Source organism: Pithys albifrons, chromosome 4 (assembly GCF_047495875.1).
Source record: "Pithys albifrons albifrons isolate INPA30051 chromosome 4, PitAlb_v1, whole genome shotgun sequence".
NCBI classification, from domain to species: domain Eukaryota; kingdom Metazoa; phylum Chordata; class Aves; order Passeriformes; family Thamnophilidae; genus Pithys; species Pithys albifrons.
The window spans coordinates 90,667,614-90,681,566 of NC_092461.1; the positions used below are offsets into that span (position 1 = coordinate 90,667,614).

Sequence of the window (13,953 nt, forward strand, 5' to 3'; positions counted from 1 at the left end):
TAGTTTTAGATTATTAATTCCTAGCCTTTGTAGAGAATGTTTATTTTTTAAATCTTAAAGCACTATATAAATGTTTTTTCCAAGGTAAATCCAAAGCTGAGAGGCTAGGACCTAAGAGTGTTTTAAGGGATGTCTTAGTTACTCACAAGGTTCTTAACTAGCGAAAAAATCACTAGGTGAGATATAGATATGTAACCTTTTATCTCTGGAGCACTGAGGATCAGCATTCACAGAACTATCTTTTGTTCTAATACAAGAAAATTGCATACTCTCTGGAGATACCTAATTTATAGCCATGGCCATCATTATAAACGGGCTTGCATTGTGAATTGTACCTGGACTGTGCTGTGTATAATCCCTTTTTTGTGCAGAGTTTCATTAATATGCAACCATCCGTGCTGGTTACCCTAGGGAAAAGAAGGCAAATCACGAACTTCTTGTCGGTAACACACGAAACTCTTTTACACGGCGCAACACCTCAGCAACAAGAGGCTGAGGGAGGGTAAGCGTGATGCCACGCTGCCATCTACTGTCTCCCGACGGATGGCTGGGAGTCCTTTCATCCCTTAAATAAAGATTGGACAGAAAGGCCAAGAGAACAGCAGCGAGGGGCCCTGAGTGCCACAGGTCTTGTTTATTGATTCAGAGACCCCAAAGCTGGCCTCGGGGCTTCCTTCCGCGGACCTTGTTGCAGGGCTGAGATGACACATTCAGGTGCATCGTAGGCTCAGCATTGCACTGGCTTCCCTCGCCCTCTCCACAGTGGTTTTCTGCATCTGTTTCAGTCGTTGCTTATACTAAATACTAAAAAACAGGAAGGCATTTATTATATTTATGTAATAATATAAAGAATAAAAAATTACAATGTAGTTTCCTGTGCTTGATGTGGCAGGTAGAGATGAGTGCTTAAGCGCCCCAGAGCTCAATCATTACCTGCAGAGTACAGTAAAGGCCTTTGTAAAAGGCACAGTGTGACTGTCGAGTAGAAATACTGTTTTGTCGGCTGAGTCAGAGAGCCAAGTCCAGACTCTCTCTGTACAATGCTTAGGAAGTTTCCACACACTGGAAAGACAGGACCCCTGAGTTGCTGGAGACTGGGTAGAGCTTTCCAATCTATTCCCATGCGCCCATGCACTCCAAATCCTCTAAGAAGCTTTTTTTTTCCAGTTGTCTTTTGCTATAAAAACTGATAACATTTATCAATAGCAATGGAGTATAAAAGCTTTAAAAAGTACACATTCTCTGCTGCCATGAATAATTTAACAAATTGGCTGAGCTCTGTGGGAAACCTTGGTGTGTTTGTTTAAGCTCACTTGAAGTGCAAATAGTCATAAGTATTCATGATAGAGGGTTTTATTTTTTATGAAACAAACAAGCTGAAATGCGTTTATATTGCACTCAATCTGAAGAAAAATATACTCCGCTAGCATTGGGTTGACAGATTTTTGCATGTAAAAGTGCCCTAAACCCTATTTAATTCAACCTTTGGCCACTAAAATGTGAATTATTACCACAGAGTAACCTGAAAACTTTTTTTTTTGTGAGATTTTCATATAATTATACTGGTTTCCCACAACTAAGACTATAAATAGGCTTCTAATAATAAACTCTCAGGGTTCTTTCTGAGACAATGACAAAACTTTCAAACTGAAGAAACTGAACTCCAAGACACGGTGGTTCAAGAGGACATGTTCTTCAGATATATAAATTGAAGGAGTGGCAGCTTTGTAATAAACCTCCAGATTCTATGCCTCCAGCAAGGAACAAATTAAAAGCAAAAACAAATAGAACTGTCACATCAGAACGGTCTCCCATTACCTTGTCCCATTCCAATTACCAACATTTCCAGAAGCAGCTATTCCACTTCTGAACTGTAAATCCACCTGAAAACTTTTTATGAATTAAACCTGAATTTTGAAAAGGTAATATTTGAGAAAGCTTCACTTGAAAACATAGTATTTACAAAAGTTTTATGACAGCCATAAAATACACACTGTGCATATAAATCTGTACATGCATCTAATTTAAATGTTTTGTATGATGTTTTTATGGCATTTTTATATTTCTGTATACATTAAATGTAAAAATACAAATGTTTTTATGTTGTGTTTATGTACACATTACCTGTATCCAGATCTCTCAGAAAGGAGATTTAATGCTAGTAAGATTTTATCCCAGAGTTCAGCATATCTGCTATTGTTTTGAAATATGGAAATTTCAAATTTTCTTCCAGAATCAAGGAGAATTAAACTAACATAGGAGCATGAATTTTTTTTTAGTATTGAAACAGAACAATATTAATTTAGATAGACATTCTGCATGTGCTATTTTCATTTTCTTGCTAGAAGACAAAGCTAACTGAGGTGACAGCTTGCTGATGACACCATAGTATTGGAGGTAACAGGAACAAAGGTGTCAAAAACTCCAGAATGCGTGTTATGGAACTGAGTAACACATGGATACAGCAATGAAATTCTAGGTAGAAATATACTAAAGATTATATCAAAATATAAGAAAAAAATCTTAATTTCATGTGTTAAATGACAGACTTTGAACTGACCATCACTCAAGAGTAAGATCTCAGAGTTATGGCAGATTTTTCCACACAAATGTCGTCCCAGTGTTCAGCAGTGGTTAAAAAGGCAAATCAAATGGCACACAGTTCACAAAGAGCAGAAAGAAGGCTCAGTTTTCATGTAAGGGATGGAAAAGTAGACCTGGGAGAGAGAACTGGAGGACAGTCTGTGTAACAGCAGCCTAGATAAGGGCAGATTGTTTGTTGTCTCTTCAGTCCAAGGACAGGGAACATCAAGTGTCAATATAGGAAATGGGTTCAAAGAGAAACAAAAAGGGAGGGTGTTCCTTACACAATGGTTATTTGAGCTCTAGAAGTACTTGCCAAAGGATATTGTGGGCAATGCAATTTTAAACGGGTCAATGGGAAACTGAACAGGTTTATGCAAGAGAGATCAGCTTTATTTCCTTATCCTTGTTTAAAGATTTCCTAATGCATCATTTTTTATGTCTGCCTTTCTTTCTTTCATTGGACCATGACATTCTGCTTCAGACCTTCTGGTAAGTGCCACAGAGTTCATTTCCAAAGAGAGAACTGACAGTGGCATGCTAAATAAATACTTCTCTCTCTAATTAGCCAAATTTCTAACATCCCCATCATATTGCTTGGGAAAAATGTTGATAAGTGCTCTACGAGACCTTGATAGCAAGGAGTGTCCTTAACTGTACAAATGTTTACTCAGAAGTCAGAAAAAGATACTATTAGCATAAATAAAAGATAAATGTGCAAATATTTGCAGGAACTTAATTGTCAAGAGGCCTCTAACAAACCTAACGACATACCTCTGGTATAATTAATAAGAGCTGTAGTCTCTCTCAGGTGTAAAATAATTACTGTGTATCAGGTGTGGTGGCTTAGCACGGCTAAACTTTTGCACTTTCTGTGTCTAGAAAGACGACAGTAAAGCGGAGACGCAACTAAACATGCTTTGGTACAACTTCATTAAAAAAAATAATAAAAAGAAGAAAGAAAGAAGGAAAGGAAAGAAGAAAGAAAAGAAAAGAAAAGAAAAGAAAAGAAAAGAAAAGAAAAGAAAAGAAAAGAAAAGAAAAGAAAAGAAAAGAAAAGAAAAAAGAAAAAGATACTACAGACGAGTCAGGGGCACCCCCGGGTCCCTCCGCCGCCTCGGCTCCGGCCAGAGGGCGGGGGGATCGCGGCCCGTGATTGGCTCGGGGGCGCATCACGTGCTCCCCGCACTGCCCATAAGGGCGGGACTGGCGGGCGGGGGTGATTGCGGAGCGGCGCTGCGGGATCCGCGAGAGCGGCTGCTGGTGAGCGGGACAGGGGACGGGACGGGACGGGACGGGAGCCACGGGGGCGCCGGGACCTGCAGGCAGGAGAGAGAGAGAGAGAGAGACACGCACGCACGGCCGGGCTCTCCGTCTCGCTGAGCCGCCGGCGCGCAGTGGGCGTGCGGGCCCTCCCGGCCGCGTTTGGGTGTTGGCGCGCTCCTGCCTCGCCGCTCCCCATTGGCCGCGGCGGGAAGGGCGGTGCGGGCCCGGCTGGCGCGAACGGGCCCGGGCCGGGTTCAGGTCCCTCCGCTGCCCCAGGCATTTCGGGTGTGCAGGCGGCACTGCCCCCGCCATCCCTGCGGAAGGGCCTTCCCGGGGGGTCGTGTGGCGGCAGCGCTGCGTTCCCAGGGGCTCTGGAAGAGCCTCGTGATCACGACTACCTGAAGGGAAGTTCTAGCCAGGTGGGGGTTGGTCTCTTCTCCCAGGCACTCAGCAACAGGACAAGGGAGCACGGGCTCAGGCTCTGCCAGGGGAAATTGAAGTTGGAGATCAGAAAAAAATTCTTTCCAGAGAGATTAATCAGACATTAGAGTGGCCTGCCCAGAGTGGTGGATTCCCCATCCCTGGAGGTTTTTAAACTGAGATTGGCCGTGGCGCTGAGTGCCATGATCTGGTAAATGGACTGGAGTTGGACCAAGGGTTGGACTTGATGATCTCGGATGTCTTCTCCAACCCAAACAATTCTATGATTCTATGACTAACTACTTAATACTGCCATAAAATTTGATAAACCAAAATTGTAATGTTCTATAGCAAGTGTCCCTCTGAACAGTTGCAGCTGTTATGTTGGGTATTAATCTTTTTTTTTATTATGTTGCAGTTGATCCTATGTATTCCAAGATGAAACAGAAACTGCCTGCAGAAAAATCATCAGGGTCTTTGCAGGTATGGGCTTTAAAACCTTGAAGTTTTAAAACCTCTTCTCTGACACAAGCTTTATACCCACTGAAGGAATATGAAGGAATCTGTTGCAATGAACTTCTACCTGGCTTCTGTCTAATTGGTTTGAATAACATTCTGGCAGTTTGTGTGGCTTGGGAACATGCTGTTCTTCTTGGGCATATGTGTTTATGGCTACTTTTTATCTCAGCAAGTCCTTTTTACTTTGAGTATCCTGTCACCATGGGATTTTTCAGGGGCTTTTGCTGTTGGCTATGTGCCTTTGCTCACTGAATCTGTCTGGCTGCTATGGGGCTGTAGAGTAGGCTCTGTAGTAGGGATTAACTCGCAAGTAGTTAAATCTGTCTTGACTTCAGTATGCTTTAACTGAAGTATTCAAGCAGGCAGTTTGGTTTCTAGTGTCACCCTCATAAATCATAGTTGCATTGGAATTGGTGGAAATGCTTAAAACAGTTTAGGTTTTTAAGAGTTGAATGATAAGTTACTAAAGTTCATACCTATTCTTGTAAAACCTTTTAATGCAGGCCCCAATGAGAATTGTACAAATACCATATATAATAGAGGCTGGTAGTCCTCATATTATGAGGCATATTGATTGCAATGAAAACTTTCTGGTGTTAATGAAAATTGCCAATTCAGAAGATTGACTCATACACTTGGCAGTCTTGTCCCATAGTGTTTCTACAGTATAAATTCTTCAGTGAGGCTTTTTGCACTTTCAATGGGTTAACTTCAGTATTGGTCAATAACTTCTTGGCAGAGTGTACTTAACTAACCTTCAATAGCAGCGAGCAGTGTCTGATACATGGTGTGATTCTTGTTCCCACAGCAGTTAATGTTTGTCCTTGAGTTGAACAGTAGGATAATTGGTGGCAGAAACTACCGTGGGAAAGGCGAACTCATGTCATACGAAGTACAGTGTAAATTGTAACTTTCTCACGCTGGTGTGGCATTGTATTCTGACTATTCTTGCTTGGTTGTCTGCCATTGTTTGCTATCCCATGGTGGCAGTGTAACCAACTTGATCAGAAAGCTTTAATGCAGGAAAGAGATATTTATGCATGGCATGAAGGGTGATAAAAAATAAACTGTCTGGATTGAAGCAGGGAAGCTTTTGATCCATTTTAATGGATAATCAAGTAATGTCTCTATTTAAATGAGCACCACTTGATGTGTTCACAGGTAACAAAATCAGCTACTGCCTGAAGTGATGTGTGACTTTACCACTTAAACATGCAATTGCAGCCACTTTTGTCTCTGTCCCCAAAAGTCTCATACTGCTGCTCTCATAAGCAAGTTTGAGAGTTTCAGCTGAAGTTCATGTATGTCACTGCACAGTAACTGGCCTTGAAATCTAGTCCCAATATTTCTGCTGTAAGACCTGCTCAAGTTCCATTATGAAGGGTGTTTTCTAGGGACTGAGCACAGCTTCATGTGATTAAGATCTATCTCTGCTATGAGTAACTAGATCCCATTATTTTAAAAAACCTTAATATAGACCAGAGTGTCATATTTTTGTCTTGAGAAGAATAATCATGGGTTATTATAATGGAAGCATGACTAGTTTTTGGTATATGTAAAGAGGAATGGCAACTGTCTGAACCATATTTGTCTTTTTAGAAGTACCTCACGGATACCACATGCAGTGCTGCTGACCCAAGACGGACTCTTAAAATGATTCAGCCTTCAGCAGCAGGTAGCCTGGTTGGCAGATATAATGAGGTATGAACTGAAAGGTCATCTGTAGATGTGTAATTATTTCAATTCAGGGAAATGCTTTCAAGCTTTTAGCTGAAAACTTACACATTTGAAAAAGATTTAGTATGTCACAGCTTAAGCTTTCTATTATTTTAAAAACTAGCAATTTCTCAGTACTTTGGGACAATTTCTGAGACAGTTAATTTGTTAAGTCTATGGGTATCGAGGAAGATGTCTATAAACCAGAACTAAAATGTGAAGAAAATGAGACTTTACTGGGACTTATTTGCAGTCATGAGTGAGCAGACTTAGGATTTGGTGTTTTTATAAAAGCTGACATGTTTCTCTGAAGTTAAACCTGTCTGTGTTTTATGCAGAAGAAATCTTCAGTCAGAAGAAAACTCTGGAATAACAAGTTTGCCCCAAAGACTGGTAATGCTGAGGTGTCTGTGGAGAAGGAGCAGGAAAATGAGAATGCCATTCAAGCTATAGATCTCATGATAAAAGGTATGTGGTAATTTCTGAAGTGTTTTCTTCCACTTTAAATCCTATGCTGCTGTTGGAGTACAGCAGTCATTTAGACAGGGGATTTGTGGCATTTGGACAAGGGATTTTTGTAATGTCTAGCAGGTATTGATGATACTTACCCTCTACAGTATAGTAAACAAAGGGAATTGATGATACTTATCCTCTGTAGTATAGTGAATAAAATATAGATATCTAATGTTTAAGAATGAGTTTATAGTCACCAGTAGCCAAGCACCATTTTGTGCAGCAATGTTAAGTCTTAGAGTTTCTTGAATGGGCTCTTAAGTTTTCAAGTGACCAATAAAGCTGAAATGAAAGCCTGTTCTGGCACAGTGTGCTGTGTGTGTAGTTTCTCAGAACCATTATGCACAGCATGGACAGTGACTTGGGAAGAAGACTTTTCCACAAACTGCACATTAAGACCAACATTTGCAAATGTGACCATCTAGCAGAGCCTACTGCCATGCTTGAGGCAGCTTTGTGAAGGTGCTGTCTGTATAGCCATTAATGCAGCATAGCATCTGTTTCCTGTAAGCTTATGTCATTAGTTGTAATTTTACAGCTAATCTCTGAAAACATTATATTGAGTGATCTCTTAGAATCTCAGTTCATAGGATACTTGTGTATGTTAGACATTGTAAGGTGTTCTCAAAAATTCAGACTTACTGGTAATCTCTTATTTCAGGAAGTCCTTCACCTCAGTATTGGAAAGAAGTGGCTGAAGAAAGGAGGAAGGCTCTGTATGAAGTGCTTCAAGAAAATGAAAAGGTAGCTACTGAAAGATAACTAACTACTTCACTGCTGGCTGCTGTCTTCCTCTTTTAACTTTTTGTTATTTGAACTCAGTTGCACAAAGAAATTGAACAGAAGGATGGTGAAATTGCCCGCCTAAAAGAAGAAAATGAAGAGCTCATGTCCCTTGCTGAACATGTGCATTACATGACCAGTGTGATTGAGGTACTTAAAGCAATTCTCAGTGTTGTAGAATGAAAAAGTGAGAAACCAGGAAAGGTATTTATAATGAAACATGAGTTCTGTTCTATGTGCTGATGTGACTCTTCACTTTAAATTGTTGTCTGATCTGTTTCCTGCAGGATTGCTCTAATTCTAGAGGCAATGAAGCTCCTTCTAGGGGATATTTTTCCTACTCTAGAACCTACAGGAGTAATGGGAAAGTATGAAGATCATGCTTTCTGAAGGGGGGGGGGGGATTCAGCCAGTCTGTTAACAGGATTTGCATGTTGGAGATAGTGACAAGGAAAGGTTTGGCTCATTTTCACTTTGTTGAGATGACTTAAATTCATATGCTTAGTAGGTTGTGTGAGACTGCTTGTTAAATGAAGTGCCTGTTCTTGCTGTGTCCTTTGAGGAACTAAACTTGAGACAGGAACACAAAGTAGAGCAGTTAGAGGGGGCCCTATGCTCTTTAAAGTCAAGGTTTTGCTGAGGCATTGCCAGGTTTGTGGCCCAAAAAAGGCTGTGCACAAAGTCTGTAAGGTTCATGAACTTAGAACTCTCAAGCTCCCTCTCAATTCCTTGGGGGCAGTTAATAGTGTCAGTAATTCCATGGCTCCTCTGTGAGGAGTGGATTGTCTGTAACAGCCTCTGAAGCTGTAATAAAAACAGATAGCTAGATGGAACCTTGATATTGAAGTTATCAGCTAGGTTGTTTTTGTCAGGATAAAGCTTGCAACTAGGATATGAAACCAGGAAAATATTTTGATTCAGTAATGACTAGACTTGGGGAAATACAGTTGCAAGCAACTGGATTAATCATGAAGTAAACTTCACCAAGTTAATTTTCAGTTCCTGCAGTTATTTAGATCACCCTTGAAAGAGACTGCTAATTTGCTACACTTGATTTTTTTTTATTCAGGGAGTACTGCTTGTTAGTGATAAATCCATGGGCAGAAATTATATTACTTGACTTGTACTAATATAGTTGGAAAATTCTCTACAGTTTGTCAACAGTTCACTTATTAGTTGTAAGCCACTCACTTCTGAGCTTCAGAAACAGCCTCTTACAGTCCTGTTTATGTTCCTTAGATGAGGTTAGGTGAGGAACTTGTAGTTTAAAGTGCTACAAACTGCTGGGTCTTATAGTTCATCTAGACTTAATGTGCTTCGTTGTCTCTGATTAAAAATTGAGTTAATTGGTCATACAGTAGTTTTTCTAAAACTAAACCTATATGGTACTATAGTAACTATTTAACTTGGGAAGCAGTTTCTTGTTATTTAGGTTGTCTAAGATAACCCATTCTACTGAAGAACCTAAGAAAACTTAAAGCAAATGTGGTCTGCAGGTTAGAGGTAGTAATTTGAGTTGAACTTGTCTGAAGATTTTTGTGAGGAGTGTTTTTAATTATATCAACAACCTCCAAATGAAAGTACTTAGCTTGCTTAATTCAATATGTGGGGTTTTATTTCACTCCTTATTAAGGAGAAAAAGTATTTAAAGTTCTCTGTCTTCTGTTTCTTTGTAGAGGCTAACTGGGCAAGCACCTGACAATCTTGAGCCACTGGAGAATCTGACTCTAGAGGAATCCAGGCAAGAAAATGAAGAGCATAACTGTGAAGATGAGGCAGACAGCCCTTCTGAGGAAGGGCTGTCGCAAGTATCATCTGGCTTAGGGGAGAATAGATCAACTCTTACTTCAAAGGAAGCAAACTATTTGCAACTGGAATGACAACTTTTAAATAGGCTTACATATGTGGCTTTTAATTGCAGACTTCTTCTTAAATGGATATATTAAAACCTTCTCAGGTATAGAAGCTCTTGTGTGAGTGTTACAGATACTGGTGTTCTTAACTGGAATTATGCAGCAGTGGGAGTATCTGGATGCTGCATGGAAAATTTACTACAGGCTGCAAGTAGTTGCTTGTGTGAAATGCAAGTACTGTGAATTTCAACTGTTGTATAAATACCTTATCTGTTGGTCTGACTTGATACATGAAAATTGATAAATAAATCTTTGCCTTACTAAAACAGCTTTTTAGTTGAGTGTGGAATGGCTAGTTTCAGAGATGAGAGCTTAAGTAGAAAGTATTAGACCATCTCTTCTAGTAATACATTCATTGGCTTCTAAAGAGAAGGTGGAGTGTTCTTGGTCTCAGTAGCAGCTGTGCTGCAAATTAGGTGGAGACAAAGCAACCTACACTTTAGAGCTATGCTGGAAGGAAACTCAATGCATGGTACATACCAAGAGATGAGACTCTTTACCAAGGTGCTAATGTTCTGAAGGATGTACAGTAATAAAAGCAGTCTTTAAAACCTTGAGCATCTTATCTGGCACCTGTATGGGATGGAGTGTGACTGGAGAGTAAGTTGGCAACAGGTTTTCCAGTACTGAGTGAACTCAGCAGTTGTGCTATAACAAGGTCTTCTGAGGATAGGCTTTGACAATGGTGGTCTAAAGGGAGGGTTTAAAGTTGAGTGGCTTTAAGAAGGCAGAGATTTTCAGAGGGATCGTGGTTCGCGGATCTATCTGGCCTTGCCAAAGACGGTTGCTTCAGGGTACATGTGAAATAGTGGAGCTATCAGGTTGGCACCATTAGATTCTATTCTGTCTGTATCTTACTCCCTGTGGCTGTTGGTAAATTAGCAGATGTTTTGCAACTGATTTCAGTTGTGAAACCCAGGGAATGTCAGAACATTGTAGGAAGTAATGTTCCTTCTGGCTTCCATTTTACCTCAAGTATGGTAAGGAGAAAATGAGGCCTCATGTTTTCTTGGGAACTTTGTAAATGAAAGATTACACCTTCCAGTTTGTGCTCCAGAGGGTGCTTAGACATTCCTTTCCATCACAGTTCAGAAAAGGCGATAAAGGTGTATCCTTTAACTTGCACTGATGGGGTCTTTTAAGAGAAAACAAAACAACCGAATGCTTGGTAATTGCTCTGTAGGGAATCCTTGGTTATCTGTTCCAGAGACTTCTATCTTGGATTCTAAGCAATTTCCCTGACAAAACAGTTCATCAGTACTAAATAAGAAAACATTTTATCTTGTGTCTTGGTTTGAGGGGAAAAAACCCAAAATGTTTATCCACAAGCCGGGGAGGGGGCCTTCCCCACAATAATCACACCACTCTTTTATAAAATTTAAGAAAAAAAAAAGGAATTTAATACAAGAAGGATAACTGTTCTTAACTGCTATATATAAACAGACTAGTGCAAACTGCTTCCCCAACACCACAAGAGAAAGAAAAAAAAACCAACAAAACCCAGCAGGTTTTCCTCCAGGAGGAAAGTTATACTTAAGCAGCGTCAAATGTCACAGTCCGGCTGGCTGTGGAGAGAGTTCCCAGTAGTTCCCAGTCCCTCTCCAGCGAGACAGACGAGTGGTGAGCTCCCAGATGAACTCTGTGTCTCTTGTCCCAGATGAAGGAGAAAGAAAGCTGAAAGTGGGGACCCACCACGTGTCCTGCAAAAGCAGCTGCACATCTCTCTCTCCCGGGTCACTGCCCCAGCCAGGGCGTGCAGGCGGGGGTCGGTGCAGGCGGGGGTCGGTGCAGGCGGGGGTCGGTGCAGGCGGGGGTCGGTGCAGGCGGGGGTCGGTGCAGGCGGGGGTCGGTGCAGGCGGGGGTCGGTGCAGGCGGGGGTCGGTGCAGGCGGGGGTCGGTGCAGGCGGGGGTCGGTGAGGCTGGAACAGAGGCCCGGGATCCCAGATGCAGGAACCAGGAGAAACAGCCGCGGTGAGGAGAAAAACAGCGTCTCAGCCAGAAGCCCCAGCAGTGCCAGCAGAGCAGCTTCCCTCCTCAGCAGCCACCGCTCCTGTGTTCCGCTGAGCTAAAAAAGGAAAAATGTCCCCAAAAACAAAAGAGACAAACCTGCCCCTACCCAAGTGATCAGCAGTTAACTACTTCTTTTGTTAACTGCTGGCATGGGCAGTTAGTGGCATGGGAGAGAATTTATATAATAATCCCAAACTACAACATCTTAATATAATTGTTTTTATGCAGTTCAGTTTAGTTTAAGTTGTTCATAGTTAACTGATTTTTTTTCAGAGATGGCTTTATTTTTAAACATCAGGGATATTGGATTTGCAGAGACTGTAGAAGGGAAGAAAGCACTGTGGGATAACTAGCAGGCCAGGCAGACCAATACAACTGAGACAGGAAGTGGAACTTTTCCACTCTCACACCTACTGCTCTGTGAACTGCTGTAATACAGGTGCTGTTGCTGGAACACAGAACTGCCAGAAAACAACAAATCCAACATCTATGTGCAGTATCTGTATCTGTCTTCAGGTTGCTCAAGAAGAATGCTTATTAGGTTTAAATCTTGCAAATTTTCTTGACTGATTTTATTTAAATAATGAAGATAAGACAGTCCCTTGAGAAGCTGGAACCTTCCTTCTGTTGAAATGGACTGTGTACAGAATAAATCATGGGAGAACTTCAAGCAGGCTAATGGATGTATTGCAGCATTTGGTCCACCTGCAATAGAATAACTTTACATCAAAAAGACACATGCCATTCAGTAACACATCCTTTTGCTTCAAACCAAGGCTACCATAGTTTTATTAACTGTAACTTGTTAGCAGAATAGTTTGCTGTATAAACTCCTGGAAAAAACCACATGCTGCAGAAGAAAAGGCCAAGTGGCAGAGCTAAACTGTGCCATAGTAATTAAACCCATATACATGCTTTGTCACAAATGCATTAAACCTTCATCACTCTGCCTATGCCTATTAGATACAGTAATGTGTGAAACTTGTCAGAAGTGTTATGATTGCTGTTTAAAAATGTTCTAAAATGTTTGTTTTGCTTATTGTTCTGAAAATTTCTGAGTGCTTTTTAAACGTGCATACAGTAGCAGTGTCACAGAGTAAGTCTAGGAACTTCATGTGTGAAAGGCATGTCAACTGCGTAGAAATTATATGGAGATTTGTGTGATTAGTTCTCTTAAAAATAAAATGTCAAATTATTTTAAGTACATAAGGAAACTCTCATTTACCACTGCAACATACCTATGTAACCGCTGAAAATCAACATCAAATTTCATGTCCAGCTAAATTACAGAGAACATCCTATCTAGCACAAAAGAGTTATCAGTTCTAGAACTGAACTGCAGAATGTGATTCTTTCCAAGAAGTCATAAATGCTTTTGTACACCAGTTTAACCAGCATAATGACTCCTTTTCATTGCAGAGGGTGTGGAGGCTGCATCTTCTCTCTCCTAGCACTTCTCCCATAAAATGTGCATGTCCAACCGGGACAGAATTTCACACATAGAAGGGTAAAGTATGGGAGATGGGCTCTGTGCAGGTGTCAGATGTTTCAAGAAGGAACAGCTGTGCAGTGACCAGGAGGGGCAAGCAAACCATGGGGGGCAGGTGCATGGTTTGTATGAGGAAGAACTTGTAATATTGCAAAAGTAATAATTTTAGTATAAACACCCATTGTAGTGAAGACAATGTGTAGAGAAGTGAATAAGACCATAATAACTACTTTGCTAGGCAGCTGAAACTCACTTGGTGTTTGGCATTGGATTGCTTATGTGAGGGCCTGTAGCATTGTCATGTGTTGCAGCTTATGTTGCAGCCTCTACGGAAGTAATGAAGTTGGTCATCTTTTTTCCCAAGGAAGCATGGTGCATGTTCATTTACTTTTCCTCAAAGGCCATCTCAGGTTGTTCTCAGAACTGGATTTGAGATTTAAGATGTGCAAATCTGCCAATGCCATGTGTTTCCAGTGCTCCCACTGTTACTAAGATGTATTGTTACCATTACCATTTTCTTCAGCAGAAAATGTTTATTGTGTATTATTTATCTCGCCATTCTTGCAAATAACAAAGTAATTCAGCAAATGATGATGTTGTTCTGAGGAACCTGAATCTGCTGCTGTTTGATCTGCCAGCAACTGCCTGTAATGAAGTGTGATCTGGCCATGTTCAAGTGTGAGGATACCTCTATCATACCCACAGGGGCACTATGGCCCTTTGAAGCTGTGTGCTGTGGAT

General features: G+C 41.0%; 1 protein-coding gene across 2 annotated transcripts; it reads left to right on the forward strand.

Annotated features, from left to right (window-relative positions):
• Positions 1-3,573: 3,573 nt before the first annotated feature.
• GMNN (geminin DNA replication inhibitor) lies at positions 3,574-10,058 on the forward strand. Of its 2 annotated transcripts, none has more exons than XM_071553144.1 (7): positions 3,574-3,846; positions 4,688-4,752; positions 6,388-6,489; positions 6,843-6,972; positions 7,679-7,761; positions 7,840-7,950; positions 9,477-10,058. In XM_071553144.1, the coding sequence occupies exons 2-7, from the start codon at positions 4,696-4,698 to the stop codon at positions 9,678-9,680; spliced, it is 687 nt and encodes a 228-aa protein (XP_071409245.1). In that variant the 5' UTR covers positions 3,574-3,846; positions 4,688-4,695; the 3' UTR covers positions 9,681-10,058. The 2 variants fall into 2 exon arrangements, with proteins under 2 accessions (XP_071409245.1, XP_071409246.1); XM_071553145.1 differs by lacking the exon at positions 3,574-3,846 and adding an exon at positions 4,125-4,268.
• The last annotated feature ends 3,895 nt before the right edge of the window (positions 10,059-13,953 follow it).